This window comes from Pseudorca crassidens, chromosome 10, assembly GCF_039906515.1.
Source record: "Pseudorca crassidens isolate mPseCra1 chromosome 10, mPseCra1.hap1, whole genome shotgun sequence".
NCBI classification, from domain to species: Eukaryota; Metazoa; Chordata; class Mammalia; order Artiodactyla; family Delphinidae; genus Pseudorca; species Pseudorca crassidens.
Window position 1 is genome coordinate 38,708,354 of NC_090305.1, and position 26,408 is coordinate 38,734,761.

The window sequence follows — 26,408 nt, forward strand, 5'->3', positions numbered from 1 at the left end:
GTTCATGCTCCCTGGCCCAAAGACAGAAGCCAGCAAATTCAAAAGGTGGTATGAAGTTCTTTTAACATTCTCAATAAAGTTTAGATTTACCTCTAAATAAATTACATAACAAACTACTTTGCATGCCAAGAGAAAGAACAAAAGGGGGTCAATAAGTAAACCAGCAATAGGAATACCAGCTGGGTTTTAAATGTTAAAATCCTGTCACCTTTCTCTTCTTTCTTGTGAACAATAACTTGGCCTGCACATTTTCTGTTTTTTTTTTTTTTTTGTCTCCTTTAGTCAAATAGGTTATTGTATCCCCTTTTTGTCGGGAAGTTAGGAAGAAAATATTTCCAGAGAAAAATGTGAGAGTGAGTCAGTGAAAGGGCTTTTGCTTTCTTAATATGATATCTTTTTTTGTCCTTTCACTGATTACTACAGGTAGTGGGTCACCAACAAAAAAAATTCCCTCTCCTTACATCCATCGTGACCCATTTATCCCCTTTCTCATGGCACATGCTAACTTGTTCTCAGTCAGCCCATCTATCACTGCACTCTCTTACTCAGAATGTCCTATTATTTATTGACTGAATTCCATCAATCAATAAATAATGGCATCACTTCTTCACTACTTTTCAGGAGTAACGAAAATAGCCATTGGCTTTCTCTGTTTACTACATTCCTCCACTAATGAATTTTTCTTTTCACTTTGAAAAGCTTTAAACCATTTTATTCACCTGGCTTTGTTATTTATGCATCATGTGTTCCACAAATCATGTGCTTCTAAGATAAACTAGTACTTGAACAGTATCACTAACATCAAATTAATCTTGTGTACCCTTTTCAATGTTTAAATTACTTTTATGCACTAGTCGTAACTATGCAGGAGAAAAAAACACCATTTTCTTATTTCTATACTCAATACAATATTACTTAAGTTCTGTATTCTGATACTCAATTTTATTATGCCGAACTCTATACTAGAGCTGTTGAAATGTATGATGTGCCCTATATCACATAAGATAAAGACATTTCATTATTAGGTCAGGCACTTAGTGTTGTTTCTTTCTTAAAAAAAAAAAAAAGATGGATTAATGACAGGTAAACATGATCATTTTACCCACACTTTTTCTTTTAGAAATTCTTGTGACTAACAGCACGTACCTATAGGGCAGATGGCTGAGGGTGGGCGAGAAGACTTGAGAAAGAGCTGCTAGTGGCCACCCCCAGACAGGGAATGCATTTGCTATCTCAGTCTCATGAGCACTATTCATTAATAAACGGAGTTCCTCCCCAACCCCACTCCCTTGCCCCATGTCCTCTCTATTAGCCAATCTTTCTAAGCAAATGCATTTAAGACAAAAAAGCACCATCCTCTCTAAACATCATCCCATATCTTTGATTCACTCCAACCCAGCTTTCTGCATTTCATAAAGCAAAAGGAAACACTCCTTCAGGCTGACACTGTGGTTGATAACTCTGACAATGACTTTCAAAACAGTGTGCAATCATGAGATTAAAGTTTAGAACACATTATCAGAACATCTGGGATGTATGCTCAGCTCTGTCAAGTGACTCAGTGCGTGACTTGGGCAAGTCACAGTCTTTCTGTGCTTTTGCTTCCTCATCTTAAATGAAACAAATTAAAAGCCTGCCTCTGGCTACCCAGCAGTCTTTCCAATTGGGCAAAGGGACCCCTTCAGTCAGAAACGCTGGGAGGAGAATCCAGAAAGGCACAACTGGAACTTGGCTCCACAGCTCTTTTTCCCTTTTATCCAACTGCCTGGCAGCAGACAGAAGGGAAAGGGGAGAAAGACTGGGCTTTCATGATTTCTCTCACGCGTCTGGCCCAAGAAACTGACCAACAGCAGGAAATGAGAGCCAAAGTAAGCCAGAGTCATATTCCCATGGCTTCTCTCTAAGTGCCTGCTTAGAAGCAGGAAGGCATTAGCTCCAAAGCTTTTTCTCAGGTTACTCAAAGTTGTAATTACAAAGGCAGGCTGTGGGAGAAGGATTTACAACCCTACTCCTGTGTTATCTGAGGTGTCAGGAGTGGGGCTGTTACCTCTGATGGTCTGGAGACTGGGTAGAGAGGGACCCCTGTGGGGGATAGACACCTTACACAAGATGTGCGAATTGTCTATTCTAAAATAATAAAAAGAAAGTAACTTCTGGAAAAGGGCAAGCGAGTGCAGACAATGCACATTTCCTTCTTTTAGTGATAAAGCTAGACTAATACATGGTGAGGCTCATGCTCTGAGGATAAACACTAACCCAAAAGTGAAAGGAGCCCTTGAGTATATGTGAAACTGAGAAAGACGAAGTCAGGGCTGGAGAGTGGAGACAAGTTTTCCATTAATCTCTTGGAATGAATTAGAATCTCACATCTCATTTACTGGCATACTACTGCCCAATACAAGCTCCTATGCTCTAGTATTACATACCCAGATAGAGAGAAAACAAAACACACCCATGCATGTGAGCAGGCAGGTACACACAGACAGACACACACACACACACACACACACACACCCTTCATCTCGGAAGTCAGCACACAAAGGGCATATGTGCTTACAAACATACCCGGGTCAAAGTACAGACTGACAGAAGGGAAGTGGCAGAGGCTCCCAACAGGGCAGATTATTACAATCAAAGCAACAACTCACAGACTCTGAGGAGATTTTCTTCAAAAGCTCAGCCCCTGGGGTTCCAACGAGTCTTAAAATGAGCTTCAACTGATCAATATCTAATGGTGGACTATAAAGGAAAATGTTGGGACAAAATAAAAATGAAAAACAAACAACAAACAAAACAAAACAAACAAAATACCCCAATAACAAAAATTAAAAACCCCAAACCAAGCCAAAATGGTGAATTCATCTAGGTCAAGCCTTCTGTAGGATGGTCACTTCAAGTAGAACATGCTCCTCCTGTACAAAGATTCAAAATGCGACCACACACATATCCAACTTATATTCATTTTATGCTTCTGTCAACATCCCCTATCAGTAAAGTGAAGCGACTATAGCTGGGTACTTAGATGCCAAAGACAGCATGTGAAAACACAAAAGCATCACTCAGTCCATATGCTCAGCTCACACCTACCTCCTTACCTTCCACCAAAGCACCAGTAGCCAGTCAAGCAAAGAGCACCGGTCAGCAGAAGGTCACAGAGAAGAAAGAAGCAGAGAGCATAGGAGCTAGGGATGTACAAGCCTACCTGTGAATATTCCCCTAAGGCTTGATCTAAGGAGCCTGTAATACGACAGGGGCCTGGGAACCTCCCGGGGCCTAACCACTTGAGATGTCCTCCAGAAAACCTCTCTGTCCACACTGACTATGGTAAGCAGAGAAGCATTTGTGAGCAATAGTCAGCCAGCAGAGGGCCCCACCACCTCACTGCATCTGCACAGCCTTCTGGAGCACCATAACATAGAGCATATGAGGCTTCAACTTTATAAATGCATTAACAAACCTCACGCATCCCCAGAGCTCTAAATAATAGGCCACAAGGCCCAGACCTTTATTGTGGCAGCCAACTCTTCTGTGCATATTCACTATGTATGTACATGTATTGACCAGAAGACAGAAACTTTCCATTTGTTCTTACTGCTTTTAGCCTTGCCTAAAAAGCTAAAAGGAGAGAAAAAAAATCTTATAAAATAGCTTTCAATATTCTCTATGAAAATTTGAATAGCTTATCCATGTGTATATTGACATTCAGAGGGAAAAGGAGGAGAGGATGACTATCTTCTGATTCCTGTCAAAAAAAACCCTGTCAGGTTTTTTGCATGATTAGATCCTTCTCAGCTTCAGGTGTCGGCTTGAACTTCACCTCCTCAGAGAGGCTTCCCCCAACACTCTATGGAAGAAGCACTGCCCCCCCTGTTATTCTCCACCTCAGCACAGTGCTTGATAACGTCACAGTGCTCGTCACAATCTATAATTGCTTAGTTTGCTTATTGTCTGTCACCTCTACTGATCTATGAGGAGAGGGGCTGCTCTGCCTGTTCACCACTTATCCCCAGTGCTTAGCCTAACATCTGCTACGTGGTGGGCACTCAAAATATTTAAGGAGGTACGGCAGGATGGAGAGGAGAGAGAATGCAAGAAACTATTTCTGTTTATGATTATACATATGAAGGCAGTACAGTGTAACTTGAAAATAATGGCCTCTGCAAGCCAGAGTTGCCTGAGTTACAGGAATTGGTTACGCAATAATATCCTGCCCCATTTTTTTTTTTTCTCCAGATATGGAATTGGCTTAAACACAACAAAATTCTAGACAGGAGTCAGCAAACCCCAATCTGCTGTCTGTTTTGAAAATAAAGTTGTACTGGAACACAGCCATGCTCATTGTTTATGTATTGTCTATGGCTGCTTTCAACTTACACAGCAGAATTGAGTGGTTACAACAGAAACCGTATGGTTCCCAAAGCCTAAAATATTTACTATGTGGGCCTTTAAGAAAAGGTTTGCAGAACCCCATCGTAGACTCAAACAATTTATGTTCTATACAAAATAAATTAAAAGCAAGTCCCCTCACAGAAGTTACTTCTGAATTAAGAATAGTAGAGAATAACACTGTAAATCAACTATACTCCAATATAAAATAAAAATTTAGGGCTTCCCTGGTGGCACAGTGGTTGAGAATCCGCCTGCCAATGCAGGGGACGCGGGTTCGTGCCCTGGTCCGGGAAGATCCCACATGCCGCGGAGCGGCTGGGCCCGTGAGCCATGTCCGCTGGGCCTGCGCGTCCGGAGCCTGTGCTCCGCAGTGGGAGGGGCCGCAGCAGTGAGAGGCCCGCGTACCACAAAAAAAAAAAAAAAAAAAATTTAAAAATTTAAAAAATAGTAGAAAATTTTGTCCTCTGCAAATGGCAAAAATCAATGTGTTCTGGAGGCTAAAATTTCAATACTGATTTCTTAATTCAAGGTGTTGTTAAGAAAACAATTTTAAAGCATACATTAATGGGGACGGAGCAAGCAGTGGGGACAGATACCATCTTGCTCTAAAATAATCAAATTAACTGTATTACAACAGAATTTAGTATAGGATCCTCTTTGCTCATTTGAAATGATTCATTTTACAAAAATTTAGTTCCCTCACATTCTTAAGGAACAAATTTAACAGGGTAGCTATCGCACAAGATAAAGTATATCACATATGAGAAAAAAACTGGACTACCTGAATTCTCAAACAGGTAGTTTTACAAAAAATGCATCAAAATTGATCTCTAGAAATAATACTAGTGAGATTGACACTCTTATATAAAAGACTTCTGACTAATGAAAATGAGAATCAAGTTTTATACTCCCTCTGAGGAAGACTCTGGGCTTCTCAAGTGTCTTAACTTCACCCCAACATACCTGAAAAGTATGCCACTTCCACTGGTCACAGTGGTTATGACAACAATGACTTGGGGGACTCCATGTCGTTCTCCTGCCTCAGCCAGTATGAAACAACCTCAGGCCTGAGGAATAAAGCCCCAATTCCTCAGCCTCAAATTCACGGCCTTCCCTGATGTGGCATCAAGACTCTTTTCTGACTCTCCCTCAAACTATTATTCCTTAATGCACTCAATGCTTCAACTCACACCAAATATTCCAGGCACTTTTAAGCTTCCAACTTCTTATTTCTCCAAGTCATAAAGAGGAATACCCTCCATCCTCCCCTCCTACCAAACCTTTTCTTTCCCTATTTACTCTTCAAAGTCCTGCTCAAACAAGAACTCTGCCATGAAGTCTTCCTGGACATCCTGAGTTTGAATTAATTTCTGCTTCTTCTCAGTAACTTATTTATACCTCTATTATAGTATTCTTATCACTACACCTTGTTTTATAAGCAGAGAGCAGACATTTGTTCAAGTGACTCCTATAGCTCACTTTCTGCTGAGTACGATCATTCTGGTTTGGAGGACAGGTACCATCTTACCTCCAGCACTTTCCACTGAGTAGCTCAATAAATATTAACTTGAAAAGACTTCCTGTAATATGCTTTCCAACTCAGCTCCACCCCTCTGTCTTGCCCTGAGAAATCTAGAATGACCATACTCTAATGGAAAGTCTATATACAAAAAAGAAGTCAAGAAAAGTTGCTTCATTTCATATGCAAATGCCCCATCTGAAGTGTTTACACCATAAAGAGTATACAAATACAGTGCAATGAGTGTGTAAGGGGTACGGACAAAGAGCTGGTACAGCATGACAGCCAATACTTAGGAGATTAGTAAACACACAATGCAAAATAAAAATCTACTTAGTAGCTAAAAGCACTTGCATGAAGGAAGTCAAAGCATGCAAACCTCATAGGAAATCACCATAGGTTCTCCAAGAGCTGGCAAATCCATTGAAATACAGGTCAGTCTTCCAATAATACCAGCTACTGTAAGGCCACTACAATTTGTCCAGGCAGTTAAGGCCAGAAGGAGCTTCAAGTAGCTATATAAGCAGAGCAAAGCAAAATTTACCACATTATGACAATTATTTCCACAGCAAGCCATCCTTCTTAACAGGTTTAACCCATTTTTCCCTAGATAGCAGATATTTTTACTGTTAGTCAAAAATGTGTTTTAATTGTAATAATCACAATGTCAAAATTTAAATCATAAATCTCCTGATTTTTCCTAAAACAACTTAGGCTTAAGGTTACTCTTTAGACTAGGTCCTCTGTAACAAAAGTAAAAGGTGGCCAGAATGAAAAGGCAAGGAAAAAAAACTTAAGGATAATGGGGTATTTAGAGGGAAAGTAAAAGAGGGATATTCTATTCATTTCTAAGTGTTCTAGGCAACTCCTAGGAAACCTCTGCAGGCTGGAGAGTTGAAGATGAATAAGAGGACCATTTGCAGAACCTACATGTGACTACTGCTGCTTATGAGCTGCAGTTTTCAAAAAAAAAAAATCCGTGTGAGGCAAAGCTGGAACAAAGACCTGTGGAAATTCCCTGGTGACAGACAGGTGGACTAGAATGGGACTTAGCTTACTTCCTTCTCTTCTTGGTCATCAAAATAGGCATTTTCACTGTCATACAAGGAAAAATTTTTAAGGTACTTTAGATTTGTGGACAAGCCTGAGAGTTCTAGCCTTTTCAAATGGGGAAATATATTCTTAAGTTAGAGAAGAAAAGGCAAATAACCTAATAAAATATTTTTCTTCTTCAACATTTATTAGGACACTTGCTTTTAGTGTCTGAAGTACAACTGTTTTTTTAAAATGAGAGACTGTTTGAAACCAATGTCTGAAAGAAAGGGGTAGATGTGACAGGAAGGGGTATACCAGAAGTTTTAACTCTACTGGCAATGTTTTATCTCATAATCTGGGTCATATAAACATAGGTGTTCATTTATTATTCCTTGTCTTTTTGTATGTGTGAAGTAGTTCATAAAATGTTTGAAAAAAATCAAAAGAAGACATAAGGAGCCAGTAAACACTAATAAAAGTCATATAAAGTAGGGCAGCAAGCTGATGGCAGGAGCCTCATTATCTTCTAGTTAATGTCGAAGTTAATGATAATGTCTAGTTAATGTCTAGTTACCATTTCTATTAAAATGAAAGAAGGAAAGAAAAGTTTTACACATGAACAAAATTCATTTGATTACCTAGCAAAGGAAAACAATAGTAAGCCAAGGCTGAGATGTCTGGAAGAAAACAGTATTTGACGTGCAACAGGGCTAGGAAACTCATTGTCTCTCTTCCTTAGGCTGCAGACTGTCAATCATTAGTAGCAATATTTTCTAATTGGCTTACTCTTTTCAGAACCAATGGTTTTTGAAATAAGTTAGCACCATACCTGAAGACACATTCTGTGTCCCCACTCTCTTTCTAATAGACAGTTCTCTCAGGTGTGTCCACTTGATATATATATATATACCCAGTCAACTAGACTTATGAGGAAGGGCTCCATTCTTTAAAAAAAAAAAAAAAAAAAAGTACTATTTTTGAGCTAGTTGGGAGGGTTTTGCAAAGTCACAAATGAGAATAATTTCTAACCTAAAAACATAATTAGCTTTAAGACAAAAATTAGTATATCTTATATCTTTAGGGGAACTCCAGGGATTATTAACAACTAGTAACAAAAGATTCTCTCAAGAAGACTAATCGCAAAAAAAATGAGAAAAAGGTATTATAGGAAGATGATTTGTCAAGATCTAAAACTGCATAGTCCAATACAATACCAATAATCACATGTGATTAAATTTAAATGTAATCTAAAGAAAATTTAATAAAATTTAAAATTCAGATAAATACACTCATAAAACTATGAGTTTTATGAAACTATAAAACTATTCAGAAGAGAACTCCTTGCCATGATAAAGAGTATTTATGAAAAATGCAGAGCTAAATTATACTCAAGGCTGAAGATAAGAGCAAGAGAAAGCTGCCCACTTTCACCACTGCTATTCAACACTATACTGGAAGTTCTAGTCAGAGCAATTAGAAACGAGAAAAAAATAAAAGCATCTAAATTGGAAAGGAAGAAGTAAAACTATCTCTATTTGCAGATGCCATGATCCTACATATAGAAAATACCAAAGAATCCACAAGAAAGCTACTAGAGCTCTCAGCTTTCAGCTATGCAAAGGTGCAGGCTACAAGATCAACAAACAAAAATCAGTTGTGTTTCTACACACCAACAATGAACAAACCAAAAAGGAAATTCAGAAAGTAATTCTATTTAAAATAGCATCCTAAAGATGCTAGGAAAATACCTAAGAATAACTTTAACCAAGAAAGTGAAAAACCTGTCCACTGAAAATTATAAAACATTGCTGAAAGAAATGAAAGGAGACCTAAATAAGTGGAATGACATCTCATATTCATGAATAGGAAGACTTAATATTGCTAAGATGTCAATATTACCAAAAGTGATCTAAAAATACAACACAGTCGCGAGCAAAACTGCAACAGCCTTCTTTGCAGAAATGGAAAAGCCAATCCTCAATTTCATATGGAATTATAAGGGAGCCCAAAGAGAAAAAAAAAAATCTTGAAAATGAGAGCAAAGTTGAAAGACTTAACACTTCTTGATTTCAAAACTTACTATAAAGCTAGAGTAATCAAAACAGTGTGGTACTGCTATAAGGATAGACATATAGACCAATGGAATAGAACTGATCTTTGACAGAAGTACCAAACCCATTCTGTGGGAGAGGACAGTCTCTTCAATAAATGGTACTTAGGACAACTGAATTTCCACATGCAAAAGTATAAAGTTGGACCCCTACCTCACATCATATACAAAAATTAACTCAAAATGGATCACAGACCTAAGTATAAGAGGTACACCCATAAAACTCTTAGTAGAAAATACAGTAAATCTTCATAATCTTGAATTTGGTAATACATTCTTAGAAATGACACTAAAAGCATGAACAACAAAAGAAAAAAATAGATAAATTGGAACTTCATCAAAATTAAAACTTATGTAAATCAAAGGACATTATCAAAAAAGTGAATAGACAGCCCACAGATGGGAGAAAATATCTGCAAATCATATATCTGGTGAAGGCTCAATATCCAAAATATATAAAGAACTCCTAAAACTCAACAACAAAAAGACAACCCAATTAAAAGATGGGTAAACGTTTCAAACAGATATTTCTACAAAGAAGACATACAAACGGCCTGTAAACACAGGGAGATACTCAACATTATTAGTCATTACGAAATGCAAATCAAAACCACAAAAAGATACCACTTCATACCCACTAGGATGGCTATAATTTAAAAAAGAAGAAGGATGGGAGGAAGGGAGGAAGGAAGGATGGAAGGGAGGGAGGGAAGGAGAAAGGAAGGAAGAAATGTTGGTGAAGATGTGGAGAAATTGCTCATACATCACTGGTGGGCATGTAAAATGGTGAAACTGCTTGGGAAACAATGACTGCTCCTCAAAAAGTTAAATACAGAATTACTATATGACTCAACAATTCCACTCCTAGATATATATCCAACAGAAGTGAAAGCAAGGACTCAAAGAGATACTTGTATGTCAGTGTTCACTGAAGCACTATTCACAATAGCCAAAAGGTGGAAACAAACCAAGTGTCTATGAACAGATGAATGGATAAATAAAATACGGTATAGCTCTACAATGGAGTAGTATTCAGCCATAAAAATGAAGTTATGATCCATGCTACAATATGGATGAACCTTGAAAACATGCTAAGTGAAATAATTCAGACAAAAAAGGACAAAGATTGTGTGGTTCCACTTAATATTAAATATTTACAATAAGCAAATTCATAGAGACAGAAAGTAGAAGAGAGGTAACCACAGGCTGTGGGAGGGAAGAATGGGGAGTTTTTGTTTAATGGGTACAATTTCTGTTGGGGTGATGAAAATGTTTTGGACATAGTGGTGGTGGGTGCACAATTTTATGAATATAATTAGTGCCACTGGACTGTACACTTTAAAAGGGTTAAAATGGTAAATTTCATGTTATGTTTATTTTACCACAATAAAAAAAGGTTAAAATGGCAAATTTCATGTTTATATGCTTAACCACAAAAATATTTTTAATTCAGTTTCTAAGTTTCACTGGCCACATTTTAAGTGCTCAATATCCACATGTGGCTGGTAGCTACCAACAGCCCTATTGGACAGTACATACATAAACCATTTGCAAGCCTACAGAAAGTTCTATTAGATAGTTCTTATCTAGAAGCTAAAACCGTCAGTTCCAAATGCAAGATAAATAATGATTGAGGAAAACAGGGAGAAAACTGTGTACTCAAATAAAGAGCATAGTCTAGAGGTTGCCTCAGCATTCAGCTGCATCTTCAAATCATAAATAAGCAGTAGATGCATGCTTTTCTGGGCAACAGAAGAGTGTGTGGGGCCAGCACATTCTGCAAAGGTTTTAAGAAAATGAGTTTCAGAAATTAGGAGAACAGGCAACAAGTAGAATATTGGAAAGAAACTAATACCTGAGTCAGATCAGAGGTTTGTATCTATCTTTTTCTGGGTTCTTAGTTTCCTTATCTATAAGAACAGAGGATTCAACTAGATGTTTTCTAACATCTTTCTAGGTCCCCAAGTGGATAATTCTAGATTCTTAATTTTTCTGATCTCATTGGTACCTTAAAAAAAAATGAGGAAAAACTGCTAACTAAGTAACTTTTTCAGGGTCAGCCTGAAAGATTAAAACTAAAATCCAACCAGGGTAAACTCTAGTTGTACTCAACACTGGCTGCACACGAGAATCAACTGGGAATTTTAAAAAGTAATAGAAAACACTTTCCTCTCCCTTTGTCAGGCAACCAAAGCTATATCCACACAGATTGCAACTGACAAGAAGGGAGTTATGTATATTACTAATACAATCCTCTGAATCTGAATGTATATTACAAATACAGTCCTCTGAATCTGAATGTTCCGATCCAGGAGAACATCTGTCTGAAGGAGCCAAGTAGGAAAGAAACAGTGAATTACTAAAATAAGAATTTTGAAATGAATTCTCATATATTAAAAAGAGAATCTCCTGGGCTTCCCTGGTGGCGCAGTGGTTGGGAGTCCACCTGCTGATGCAGGGGACACGGGTTCGTGCCCTGGTCCGGGCGGATCCCACATGCCGGGGAGCGGCTGGGCCCGTGAGCCATGGCCGCTGGGCCTGCGCGTCCGAAGCCTGTGCTCCGCAACGGGAGAGGCCACAACAGTGAGAGGCCCGCGTACCGCAAAAAGAAAAAACAGAGAATCTCCTAGTAAAAAGTTTAAATGCTAGATTTTCTACCTAAAGTTCATAGAAGGAAAAGAAGTATGCATAAAAGGGAAGACTTCTAGGGCTTCCCTGGTGGTGCAGTGGTTAAGAATCCACCTACCAGTGCAGGGGACACGGGTTTGAGCCCTGGCCCAGGAGGATCCCACATGCTGCGGAGCAACTAAGCCTGTACGCCACAACTACTGGGCCTGCGCTCGAGCCCACGAGCCACAACTACTGAAGCCCACACGCCTAGAGCCCATGCTCCAAAACAAGAGAAGCCACTGCAGTGAGAAGCCCTCTCACTGCAACGAAGAGTAGCCCCCCTGCTCACCGCAACTAGAGAAAGTCCGCGCGCAGTAACGAAGACCCAGTGCAGCCAAAAATAAATAAATAAAATTTATTGAAAAAAAAAAGAGAAGACTTCTTAGAGGCTGAAAGTTCGCATTTTAAAAGGGTCAAGCCATCAGTAGGCAGCTGTCCTGCAGATAGGACCATAGGACACACACAACTGCTTTGAAACCTTTCTACCAGTAGCCTGCCAAGGGGATCCATCCTTTACTACCTGTTACAGAATTTAAATAAAACAAAAAACTAGCCTTTAAATGATTCACAATTAGACAATAAAGTGGGAAGATGAAGGGAGAAACTGCTTCCCAAAGATCACTGATGAAGATGATGGCTGATATCTGTTGGCAGGCTCTGTTCTAAGTACGTTCCAGATTTCATCTCACTAAATTCTCACAACCACCTTATGAGGTATGTACTATTATCAGTATTTTATAGTTAAGGAAACTGAGAGACAGAGGTTAGACAACTTGCTCAAAGTCACAGAGCTGGGAGTAAATAAGAGCTAAGTAAGATCTCAACCCTGTAAGTCTGATTCCAGAGCATGTGCTCTTAACCAGTATGCTCTACTGTCTGTCTCTCTCTACCACTTTGTGTGTCTATGTAGGTATGAGTGTCCACGACTGACTGTAGATGGAGATACAGATACAAAGAAGAGGAAGAAGAGGGGGAACAGAGGAGAGCATCAGAGCAGTGTGCTTGGGAGGACAGACTAAAGAATGGGACTCTAAGGTATGTGCCTGAGGAAAAGGAGAATTACAAATTTTCCCTAATTCTCTTAGCTTGGACTATAATGCATATATCAAATTTCTAAGAAACAAGTATAAGGTAAATGAAGCAAAGGACAAAGGAGAAACACTAGGTATTAAAATTAGAATCTGGGGATGAGGAGGAATAAGGTGAGCTATATAAGGAGACTATACTCTGTATCAATCCAGTAATATTCAGAGGGAAATAAATGGCTGAGGGAAGAGGTTTTTCAGTTCATTAGGAAAGAACACTCTAGCAGAAGATAGAATATGTGGATCGATAACATGAACATCACAGTCACCATAGAAGTATTATCCCAAATGTAAGCCAGTGAACTGACAATCTGGTTTACAAACTCAATGAGTTTGCTTAGGTGAGGTGCTAAAACACCTTTTAGGTCTCTAACCATGACAGAACACAGGCAATTGCAGCATCTCTCAACCAAACCCACAGAAGGCTGGTCAAATGAATTTTACGAAAACCTTCAAACCTAATTCTAGACATATATTTCAAAATTCTTTCTTGCCTAAACATCTTCCTCAAGTGGAACTGATGGGAGTTACAACAAATCACATTTTGATGATATTATTACTAAACTGTGAAATGGGCATGCAGCAGACAGGAAAGGGGCTAAAATAAAGGGGCCATGATAAACCATAAACTAGACAATAATTCTGGAAGTAAATTAAGGTTTGGCTACAATCTGGGATAAAAATAAAGTCATGCTGAGGGGAAAAAAAGGCACAAGACAGGGTGACCTTATCTCCTTGCTTTTATTATTTGTTGTTAGACAACAAACAAAACGAGTCAGCAGGTGTATCATTACAAGGACCAAATACAGCCTTTTTAATATGTAAATCAAACATACAAGCAAGATATCCCCGATTTATAAATGGTTATCTTGTGTTCATTGAGCGCTGGTGCAATGAAGACTAAACTAGTCATTGAGATCTAGAACTTCTCACCAATACACTCAGGTGGCAGAAGGGCTGTGGGAAGATTAATAAGGAACTTGTTGCAAAAAAGATGACATATGAAAGATTTAAAGGGCGTTCCAGATTATGAGGAATTTTTGCAACTCTCAAAATAAATTGAAGCCTCTTTCTTGACAAGGCAAGATACTCAGCAAGAGGGCAGATCTCACAATGCACATCTGGACTATAAAAGCAAGTAACTGAAGGCCCTTCCTAGAGATAGGTAAAAGTAATATACTACCATGGACACCAAAATACAGACAAGAAACAAGAACCCAAAACTTTTTAAAGGATACGGTCTGTACCAGGAAACAGTGTTCTTCCAGTCAACAGCTCGGCCATTATGCATCCCACTGACCAAATATCAACTGGCAAAATTAAAGAGAAATAAAAGTAATATAATGTCACTATTATCATACTTGGCTACAAATGGAACTATAGTTAAGGGGTGAAATACTGAAATTAATATTTAAGACATCCGAGGTTCAACAATCACACTCATTTTTATAGAAATAAATAAGCTAAGACCCTTACCACATTAAAGGGCTTCATGGGTGGGCTAAGTCAAAACATAGTTATGGCAAGAGAAATAAGCTGTTCACAAAAGGGCAAAGGTTTCTTACTGGTAGAAATGATGGATTCTCCCAAGTAATATTGAGAGGTTAATATTATAAACCCAATGTTTTCAGGCAGGAGTACTCAGAGAATATGCTGAAAATATAAATAAGTAAAAAGCCAGGGCTTCCCTGGTGGCACAGTGGTTGAGAGTCCACCTGCCGATGCAGGGGACACGGGTTTGTGCCCCGGTCCGGGAAGATCCCACATGCCGCGGAGCGGCTACGCCCGTGAGCCATGGCCGCTGAGCCTGCGCGTCCGGAGCCTGTGCTCCGCAACGGGAGAGGCCACAACAGTGAGAGGCAACAACAGTGAGAGGCCCGCGTACCGCAAAATAAATAAATAAATAAAAAGCCAATTGTTAAATCACAAAGTTTGAAAAAACCCACTTTATCTGAGCAACTATTTTTCTATTCGTGGACTTAAAATGATCACTGAGGGAAGAAAAAAAATGTTTCTTCCTACTCCTGCCATCTCCACTTCTGAGAACCCCAAATACACACAACATAGTATTAATAAGGCCCTATACAAGTGCAAGTAGTACCTGTCTGGTTGTAATGCATCCAGTTCAGCATGATCTCAGGAGCCCTGTACCACCTAGTGGCTACATAGCCTGTCATTTCATCATCTGTATGTCGAGCCAGTCCAAAATCCAAGATCTAAGGGAGAGAAGAGAAATCAGGCACTGGAACAAACTCCTAAGGCTTGTAAAGCAGGAGGGAAAAAACTCCAGTGCCTTATAAAAAGCGAGAATATAGTACTTTCATAAACATATTTCCTGGTCCATGCTTAGAATGCATGGGGAACACAGCAAGAACTTAAAAAAAATGAAATCACAAAAAGCAAAACAAAAATGCCACTGCTAGGCATTTATCCAAGAGCAACGAAAATATATGTGCCACAGAAAGGCTTGCACATGAATATTCATAGCAGCTTTACACAGCCCTGAAATGGAATTGAAGCACATGTCTATCAATAGGTGGATGGATAAATAAATTGTGGTATAATCATAAAATGGATCTACTCAGCAACAAAAAGGAATGAACTACTGATACACACAATACAGATGGATCTCAATAATATTATACTAAGCAAAAGTCAGACACACATAGAAAAATACTGTATGATTCCACTTGTAAGAAACTCCAGAAGAGATAAATCTACTCTATAGTGTCAGAAAGCAGATCGGTTGTTGTCTGAAGCCAGGGTTAGGGGTAGAGGTGTGGGGACTGGCTAGGAAGGGGGCACAAGGGAACTTTCTGGAGTGATGGACATGTTCTTTATCATAACTGTGTTGGTAGTTACATAGCTATATAAGTTTGTCAAATGTACACTTAAAGTGTTGCATTTTATTGTAAATTATGTTTCCAAAAAATTGAGTAAAAAAAGAAATGAAACAAAAAATTCCAGAGTTGCTTGCTCTTTATAGATTATTTATGTCATTTGAATTATTTTGAATAAGTGTGTTTCTGCCATTTTTTTCTCTTAGAAACCCATAAAATCTAATAATTACTCTTCAAGAGGACTGCTTACTTGATAGTCACACTATAATTCTCCTTTATTATAACTAATATATTAAATTTCAATTTAACTTTATTTTAGAATGAAAACAAGACACCTGATACTACCTTCAATATCACTTAAACTAAAGCTTACTAAATCTCTGGTTTAAATTTCAAAGTCTAATGATATTCTTAAGGACAATAAGAATTTTCAGATTAAGAGTCATGGCTTTATAAACACATTCCCTATATAAATTTGCCTGGTTAGTTAAACATATAGTTACAAGGTGAAACAATTACCACTGTCACTTCATCCTACCTTCAGCTCACAGTCTTCATTCACAGCTAGATTACTAGGTTTTAGGTCCTAGGAAGCAAGTAAGAAAGAACAGGATCAACTTTATGACACATGGTAAATTCTCTCCCTAAGGGTAATGATGAAGAGCTAAACATAAAAGACTTCATCTAGGGCTTCCCTGGTGGCGCGGTGGTTAAGAATCCGCCTGCCAATGCAGGGGACATGGGTTCGAGCCCTGGTCCAGGAAGATCCCACATGCCGCGGAGCAACTAAGCCTGTGCGCCACAACTACTGAGCCTGCGTTCTAGAGCCGGCGAGGCACAACTACTGACCCCACATGCCACAACTACTGAAGCCCACACGCCTAGAGCCTGTGCTCCACAATGAGAAGCCCATGCACCACAACAAAGAGTAGCCCCTGCTCACCACAACTAGAGAAAGCCCGCGTGCAGCAACGAAGACCCAACGCAGCCAAAAATAAACAAATAAATTAAAAAAAAAAAGACTTCATCTAGCTATAAACAATCTCCATTCTACAGTCACTATCTAGTCCTCATTAGCCTTAAATAGGTAAAAACTATACATCTTCGTTCTTTAGTTAAACCTAGAGCAAAGTTGCAATCACTCAATATTTCAATGGGTAAAATAAGCTTAGATTAGGATCTTGCCAATCTCCCCACCCACCAGCACCCCAATAATTTAATCAAAAGACAATACCTACCCTGTGAATTATGTCGGCTGAATGTATATACTGTGAAAAAGCAAAAAATCAGTTAGTTATGTCCAGCCTCCTACTGTCATATGACATATCTGAAGTACATTTTTATGAGTCAATAAGAAATGCTAGTATTAACAGCAGGATTAGAAATCAGAGCAAGTAATTATCAGTAGTCTGTACATTTATCATAACTATGATTTCCATACCACCAACTCTGTTCACAGAGCTGGAGTATGAGAGAAATAGAGCTTTCAACCTGTTTCCTGGTGGGTGCTCTGGAGCACAATAAGGACTCAAAGATGCTAAATATTAAAGGTGGTTTAATTTAAAAACGGCCCCTGCCACAAATAAATTAGCCTTCTTGAGGATGTTTTCAAAGTTTCAACATGACACTGACCAGATATTAGATTACATCAAGAAATTATTATTATTGTTTAGATGTAATAATGAAGAGTCTTTAACTCTCAGACATGCCAACAGAAGTACTGATGGGTGGAGTGATATGATGTCTAGACTTGCCTTAAAATAATCCAGGGTTTGGGGGAATACAAAAGAAACAAGATTAACCATATGTTGGTAATTGTGGTCGCTGAGTAAACACAGGGGTTCATTATACTATGATTGTACTTGTGATTTCTGTATTTGAAATTTTCCATAAGAAAACTTTTGTTTGTTTTCCCTTAAGCCCTAAATAGAAGGGAGAGAGGGAGAGAGAGAATTCATTCCACAAAATTATTACTAATACTGTCTGTACCTTGAGACCTCGGAGAATCTGGTAGATAAGGAACTGAACGTGGTCATCCGTAAGCTTCTGACATTTCACAATGTTGTTCAGATCTGCCCCCATGAGATGGGTCACCAGGTACCTAGAAATTAATGGACAGTTACACAATAATCCAGAACCCTAAGAAAGCTCTGATCTTCATAAGACTGTTAGAAGTCCACTCAGTAAGTACCACAGTGACACCTAAAAGCTTAGTAGCTACTCACGCGCGGCTTGTTTGCAACATCACTATTCTAACTTTACTACCTGTCGTCTATTTTTCTGAAAATTTTTATACTAGTTCCTACTTGACATCTTTTCCTAGGTTCTCTAAAGAAAAGAAAAAAAAAACAAAAATGGAGATTAGAATGATATATGTGTTAGTATCATTTTTCTTAAAAATGATATTACTGCATGAGAAATACACAGTATAACTAAATGCATGGCCATATTTTTAAATCCGCCATTACATTTCTCACCTCATTATATATCCTGTAGGGTCTAAAATAGGAGTATCTTCAAATGAACTTATTTACAAAACAGAAGCAGACTCACAGACATAGAAAACAAATTTATGATTACCATAGGGGGGAGGGATAAATTAGGAGTTTAGGATTAGTGATTCAGAAATATATGTATATAAATAAACAGTATCCTGCTGTACACCAGAAACTAACACAACATTGTAAATCAACTATACCTCAATTTAAAAATAAATAAATAAAATAGGAGTATCTTTAAATTTTCAAATTATTCCTCTCCTTTTTCAGGAATGACTGGTAAAAGGATATTGTTCACTGACGATATTCCTGCATTTACTTTAAAGGAAGGAGGAACACAATTTATCTGCAAGCAAGATGAGGCATTCTAGAACTTCTCCCCACAGGTGTGGTGCTGGATACGTATCCTGTCCTTACATCATAAGATTAGGGAATGATTACATTCAAGTCCAACAGGTTCACCACAGATATTCTAGACGCAATGCCTTACTCACTCATTACTGTATCACACTGCTACGGGAACATAACAACCACAATCAGTACTAAAGAAGTGGAGTTTTTAAAAATTCAGTTAGGTTTTATCTAGTATGAGAATGATTACCCAGTCCTGAGGCTGAATAATAATGTATATCAGTTGAGCTATAAAAAAATGCTGATTTCATTTCATTTCAATTTTTATTTTTGATAAATTTGGAAGAAAAGAAACCAGGTCAGTAAATTTAAATATACTATTAACGTCTTACATGACTATATATGTGTATAACCTCTCTTTACACACACACACACACACACACACACCCCACCACATTTATTACTTTCTTTCCTCAAAGAAGAATTAAAAATTTTTTTTTTCTGTTTCCTAATTTCCCTGTTGGGCTGCTATGGTCAGTTCCCAATTTGATGAAGAGCAATAGGACTTAGCATAGATGTAACCTTAAGTTAGATTTTTTAGCCCTTCATATTTTTAAAACTTGCAAGTTTATATTGCCTTGAGGAAAGAGTATACTCTGTCACTTAAAGACTATATTGGATTTTTGGAAATATTTTCACAAAGGTTGCTCTGATTTAAGAGATGCTCCAAGCTCAACATAACATAATCAAGGGCATTCGTGCTTATTCTGTGCCAAGCACTATTTATTATGCCCGTGTCTCATACACTCTTCCCAACAAAGCTGTAAGGTAAGTTCCATTAGTATTCCCATTTCGCTGAGGAGGAAACACAAGACAGAACAAGTATATATAACCTGCTCAAGGTTAAAAGAGTGGTAATGTCAGGGGCTGAATCCAAAACTGTTTGATCTCAGAAAATATGATCTTAAATCACAGCCCATACTGCCTCCAAATTCTTCCAGTTGACAGAGAATTTAAGTCAAGAGAATGACTTCTTTTAAGTTTTATAAATGTTGCAATATTCCATCCTAATCACAGTCACTGTATTTTTTTAACCCCAAATTGATACAAAATCCGACAAATACGAGAATGTTGTGAATAACTGGTTAATATTGTGAAATCAGAACTTCCCCCAGAAAACCTGGGATAATGGTTGCCATATCCATAATACCAATTATGACAATTTGCAAGGCTCAGGTTGAGGAAGAGGGAATCCAATTTTTGTTTTATAAGACTGTTTTGCAAATAATTACATTTTATGACATTGAATAGTAAGAGGATTATTCTTTCAACTTTCAAAAATATTTTTAAGGAGAAAAGGTAAAAAAAGGAAACACTGTTCTGCATGATTCTACCTAGAAATCTACCTTAATTTGTCTTGAAGTAAAACCTAAAGATCTTAACTCTCTAATGTCTGCGCTAGTTCACAAAGGTGTTAAGCAGTATTACCAAAGCAAACATAGTAATTTCAAGTCTGAGTATTGGGTTTAAATGGTTACCAATAACTTAAAAAACCCTATACAGACAGAAGACCACTAACTGCACAGCCTGAGAGAGCGAGCATGCTTTTAGTTAGAATATTCCACCACTGGGCTTCCCTGGTGGCACAGTGGTTAAGAATCCGCCTGCCAATGCAGGGGACATGGGTTTGAGCCCTGGTCCAGGAAGATCCCACATGCCGCGGAGCAACTAAGCCTGTGCGCCACAACTACTGAGCCTGCGCTCTACAGCCCGTGAGCCACAACTACTGAACCCACGTGCCACAACTACTGAAGCCTGCACGCCTAGAGCCCGTGCTCCGCAACAAGAGAAGCCACTGCAATGAGAAGCCCATGCGCTGCAACGAAGAGGAGCCCCCACTCGCCACAACTAGAGAAAGTCCGCACACAGCAACGAAGACCCAACTCAGCCAAAAAATAAATAAATAAAATAAATTTATTTTTTAAAAAAGAAAAAAGAATATTCTACCACTGTGTAATTCCCTTTAAGTCCCCTCCCCATCAGAGACCACATTCATTTTATCACTAAAATTTCCAGACACCGGGAGAGACTGTCAAGACATTATATGAGTACATAAGGTTAATCAGTCTATATAGTGATAACTATCAAACGTTGCTGCTAGGCTCCAATCAAATCAGCTGAACCACATTATTCATGGCAGATGTGTCTGGCAGGAACTAACCTAATCACTATATGTTGTTTCCACGAAGCCCAAAAGACCAATCCATGAAAACCAATTGTCAAATTCCAACTCATCACATATAGAAAGGTTTTTGAAATAAATTTTGCAACAGTGGACAAAAGCAAGTGTTGTGCAAAGTTCCTGAATGCTTATGGAAGACATAACAATTTCTAAAAGTAGTGAACAAGGAAGTGGGAGGAAAATGTCGATGGGCACATTTTAAATAAGCCAGTCCCAAAAGGAGCATTAATAGATGCCACATAGGGGCTTCCCTTGTGGCGCAGTTGTTAAGAATCTGCCTGCCAATGCAGGGTACACGGGTTCGAGCCCTGATCCAGGAAGATCCCACATGCCGTGGAGCAACTAAACCCGCATACCACAACTACTGAGGCTGAGCTCTAGAGCCCGTGAGCCACAACTACTGAAGCCCATGCACCTAAAGCCTGTGCTCTGCAACAAGAGAAGCCACTGAAATGAGAAGCCTGTGCACCGCAACGAAGAGTGGCCCCCGCTCACTGCAACTAGAGAAATCTGCACAGCAACGAGGACCCAATGCAGCCAAAAATAAATTTAATAAATTAAAAAAAAACAGATGCCACATAATTTCTATAGTATTAGTCTCTACAAAGCAATTACATTTAATTGCTTAATTAATTACATTTTAGTAAAGACATGCCTATTACTGTCAGTGTTCAGAACACCTCAAATAATTAAATCTGACCAACAGCTGGAAAGCTACCTAGTTCCCCCATCTTTAAAAAGGAATTAAATAAGTAGGGCTTTATTAGGTAGAGGGCTGAAAATATGATTTCACAGCCTGATGATACAAATCTTGTTTTCCACTTTTCTTGTGAGGATGGTTTCCTTTAAACTTAAAGAGCATAAACCATCATTTCTCAAAGTAAAATGTACTGTACCAGCAAAAAGGCAGAAGTCTACAATACGTGGTTTTCAGTACTCAAGACAGCACCCCATTTAGAGCTTCATTTATTAAGCGCTTCTTGGATAACACCCAATTGTCAAAGACTCCTACTCTACTGCCTTTTCTTTTTTTGAAGCATAATACAATCAGAAAGAACCTATGTAGAAAAAAATCTCTTCTATATCTATAGCTTGGCATCTCTACTACCGTCAGCCCTATTTGATAAAATAATTATCAAAAAGGGCAAAAAACATTTCCATATTAAAACAAAGTATTTAAAATAATCATAGGGATTGACAATTCGTAACCACATGCTTCTGAAATACACCCAATGATCCTTGGGACTCACTACAGCCTATTCTGAAAACAGCGGAGTGATTCTGTAAAAATGAAAAACAGACCATGTCACTCCTCTCAAAAGGCTTCCCATTTCACTTAAAGACAAAAATCCCTTCAGCAGCAGATAAAGCTGTACATAATCCAGCATCCTGTCCCCAATTCTCTCTCTCATTTCTTCATCTACTTCTCTCCCCTGCTCTCACTTAGCTCCACACTGGCCTTCTTACTGCAGCCACACAGGCCCCCTTGCTGCAATTCCAATATAGCATGCAGTCTTCTGCCTCAGGACTTTTGCACTGGCTGTTCCTTCTGCCTGGAATGCTCTTCCTCCAGATATCCACAAGTCTAATTCTTCTACTTCTTCAAATTTTTGCTCAAAATTCACCTTTTCAATGAGGCCTATCCTTACCACCCCATTTAAAACTGCATCTCTCCCTCAACCCTCACACTTTCCTGCTCTATCTTTTTCCTCCTGTCCATAGCATTACTGCTTGCTAACATGCTAATTTCCTCTTTTATATGCTCATTGTTTATTGCTATCTATCTGTACAATGTTCAAGGAGGACAGGCTTCTTTTTTGTCCTCTGTAGTATCTAAAGTACCTAAAAACATTGTGCAGCAGATATCAGGCACTCAATTACCACTGAATTTAATTGAATGACCCAGGACAACTCATATAGTATTACTAGTAAGACCAGGCAAGGGCGTATCTTATTGGAATACTCATGCCAAAGATCTTATCTGGTAAGCAGACCAGACTGTTCCAATGTAAGGGGTAAAAGCACCATTCAGCAGCCAGGTAGGCAGCTTAGCCAGCTTATTTCACAACAAACTATTCTCCTCATTTGAAGTAAAGATTACTGAAAGGTGCCCTCTACATTACCTGCATCAAATAAACCAGATTCAATATTCTACCATATGGTCTATATTCCAAGATAAAAACAAAAAAGTTAGTCAAAAGAGAATGCACTGGGCATGCTATCAGACAACTAGATTGCCAACCAGTTATAAACAAGAAAGCACAAGGTTATTCATTCATTCAGTCACTCCATCAACAAATATTTATTGTTGAGCACTGGGAGTACAACAGTGGAAAAGAAAGATACAGAATTTAGATGAGAGGAAGGTATATACTCATAATAGAGCATAATTAGAGTTATAAAAGTGTACATCAAGGTGCTGGAGAACACACAGGGGAGGGCACCAATCCAGACTTAGGAAGCAGTTAATTACAGGAAAATTTCTTGAGAGAATCAAACTCAAAACTATACCTTGAAGCTTCTTTACCTTTTTACAACAGCTAATCTGAGAAAAAGGGGGCATCTTACTGATCACGTCAGACAAAAACTGAATGGTGTTTTCTTAAAGGATGTGTAATTTGTTTAGATTTCAAATGTGAGTCAGTGACGACACCTACATGCTTTACCAACTCTCCATCCTCATTTGAGCAGACCTCTCTGATATGGAAATAAATTGCAAATATAACTGTTAATACAGTTAACTCATTCATCTTTCTCCCAGACTGCTTCTCTTTCTGTATTACCAATCTTGAGCACTCAACTTATTTTCAAGGAAGAAGAATATTTCTGTAAGTCCAAACAACTGGGCTGGGAATTTCTTTCAGTGATAGAGGAAAGCATTATTTCCAAGCACATAATGCCTCTTAGCTGAATTATGAAAACCAACCTCCTCCGCCACCAAAAAAAAAAAATTCATAATTTACCAAAACACAATTTTTATCCAAGTACAAAAGAAAAATCAACGGTTATCTACTCCTTTAACAGTCTCCATTCCACACAAATCTCCTTTTTTGTATACTTTATACATTTCCTTCATTTCTTTGACTATCTGGAATATATTTCGACCTCTACACCCAATCCTTATTTATCTGCTTCTTCAGATACAGTTATTACCTTCTTTAGAGGCTTTCCTCCACTAAGTTTCTCTCATATTCTGAGATCACTTAATACCCTGTATGTTGCTTTGACACTGCAAATTTGACTTGGTCCTTTAAGTCGTTTTAGGTAAGCATTTATGCTTCATCTCATTAATGAGACCACATGCAACTGAAGGCCTTTAGTTTTGACATCTTACATACAACCTATCACAGCATTTACCCAATGAGAAGGGTTAGCAAACTTTCAAATAATAGAGCTCTGGATCAAGAAAAATGTGACTAGAAATAGACTTAGAGCCAAAAAGACCTAAGATGTGTACAATTTTTTTTTTTTTTGTGGTACACGGGTCTCTCACTGTTGTGGCCTCTCCTGCTGCGGAGCACAGGCTCTGGATGTGCAGGCTCAGCGGCCATGGCTCACGGGCCTAGCCACTCCGCGGCATGTGGGATCTTCCCGGACCGGGGCACGAGGCCGTATCCCCTGCATCGGCAGGTGGACTCTCAACCACTGCGCCACCAGGGAAGCCCAATGTGTACAATATTATATGTGGTATTATACAATTCAGTTCATCACTCAACTTCTGAGAATTTATAACTACTAAAGACTCAACAAGGGGGCTTCCCTGGTGGCGCAGTGGTTAAGAATCTGCCTGCCAATGCAGGGCACATGGGTTCGATCCCTGGTCCGGGAAGATCCCACGTGCTGTGGAGCAACTAAGCCCATGTGCCACAACTACTGAGTCTGCGCTCTAGAGCCTGAGAGCCACAACTACTGAGCCTGCGTGCCACAACTACTGAAGCCCGCGAGCCTAGAGCCCATACTCTGCAACAAGAGAAGCCACCACAATGAGAAGCCCACACACCGCAATGAAGAGCAGCTCCTGCTCTCTGCAACTAGAGAAAAGAAAGCCCACACGCAGCAACGAAGACCCAACACAGCCAAATAAAGAAGACTCAACAAGGAAGAAAATAAACTCCCTGCTCTAACAGAGCTTACAAGCTACAAGGAGAAGACAGACAACAATAAATATATGATGATAAAATTTGCTAAGAAGAAAGTAGAGTAAGGAGTAGACCCTGACAGTGGGGGTAGTATTTCAGCTATGGTGGAGAGGGAAAAAAAAGCTTCTGATGAAATGACCTTTCGGTAGGGTCTTGAAGGAAATGAAGGAATCAGTCATGTGGATATGTGGGGAGAGTGTTCCAGGCCAACATTAGAAACCAGTACAAAGGTTCTACTGGGAATGTGGATGTCTGTATTCAAGGAAGAATAAAGAGGCCAGAGTGGCTGGAATGGAGAGAGTGAGTGGGAAAAGTATTGATGAGGTCAGAGAGTGAACAGTAACAAAAATCATGTAGGATCTTCCAGAACCTATCACACTGTATTTTGTTTGGTCATTTAAATTGTTCTTCTCTCCAATTAAAGAGTCTCAATCTATCATCAGGGACCATGTTTATATAATTTGTTATATTCCCCAGAGACTAGTACTATGCTTAACACAGGATGGGTATTTAAATATTTATGAATTAAATCAGGTTAAAATATAAATCTAGAAACTTCCTTTACCTATTTGGTACATTCAGCAGCTTTTACACTGATAAAAAAGGCTACACTTAGTGGCTGAACAATCATTTTTAGTTAGTGGATGGCTAAATAAGCTAGGTGATTATCTGCCCATTGGCTTTCACTAAAACAATGGCTGCTGACTGACCCTGTTGTAGGTCTTCTTCTAGATCACGGCAGAATCTAAAACCCCACTTCCACATCCCTCTTCAAGAACCAAGCAAAGATAAGGAACTTGGGTATAAGAAACCTGGAATGGGAAGTTATAAAATAAGGGGGAAAATGGCAATTCAGCTTTCCTGAAATTTGAGGAAGTTGTTTGCACTGAGTCCAAAAACTCTTCATTGTCTACTAAGCTTGATCAGAGAACCACTACAGTTAAGAAAAGGCAATGTTGTAGTAGCATGAAGTTGCAGCTTACTCTAGGGTTAGGTTCTAATACTGGCTATTTCAAGATTTTGGATTCCTATTGGTAACTAAATATTTGCAGCATGCATATGGCACATATATGCCACCTCCTGACAAATATTACCATCAAGAAGCAAAGAGACAGCCTACCCGGCTCTTTGGTGGGCTTGGTGGCGGACTCTGGGAGGGCTCACGCCAAGGAGTGCTTCCCACGACTTCTGCTGCCAGTGACCTTGTCCCCCCGGTGAGCTGCGGCCACCCCACGCCTCTGCAGGAAACCCTCCAACACTAGCAGAAGTATGGATTACGTCAAAGCAGTCAATGATGGAGCTGCCTAGTGGGTTCCTGCTTCACTAAGCTCTACATCTTGGTGTGTGTGTGAGGACCTGACTGTATCGTTAAGGATCTACTTTCCCGGGACTTCCCTGGTGGCACAGTGGTTTAAGACTCTGCCTGCTGGTGCAGGGGACATGGGTTTGATCCCTGGTCCAGGAGGATCCCACATGCCACATGCAGAGCAACTGGGGCCATTCACCACAACTACTGAGCCTGCGTTCTAG

The 26,408-nt window shown here is 39.0% G+C and overlaps 1 protein-coding gene across 4 annotated transcripts in view; it reads right to left on the bottom strand.

Moving 5' to 3' along the window:
• The window catches only part of MAPK14 (mitogen-activated protein kinase 14), a 72,369-nt gene that overhangs the window by 12,255 nt on the left and 33,706 nt on the right, over positions 1–26,408 (bottom strand). For 3 of the 4 annotated variants that reach the window (XR_010946857.1, XM_067753188.1, XM_067753190.1), the window contains exons 4-9: positions 17,638–17,749; positions 16,887–16,916; positions 16,187–16,234; positions 14,910–15,024; positions 14,047–14,118; positions 2,649–2,728 (exon numbers count right to left, since the gene is read on the bottom strand). Coding sequence is in view for 3 of the 4 variants with exons in the window: in XM_067753188.1 (XP_067609289.1) it covers positions 2,649–2,728; positions 14,047–14,118; positions 14,910–15,024; positions 16,187–16,234; positions 16,887–16,916; positions 17,638–17,749 (457 nt within the window). In the remaining variant the exon portion in view is untranslated. The remainder of the gene's footprint in view (positions 1–2,648; positions 2,729–14,046; positions 14,119–14,909; positions 15,025–16,186; positions 16,235–16,886; positions 16,917–17,637; positions 17,750–26,408) is intronic. The other variant, XM_067753189.1, reaches the window with a different exon arrangement.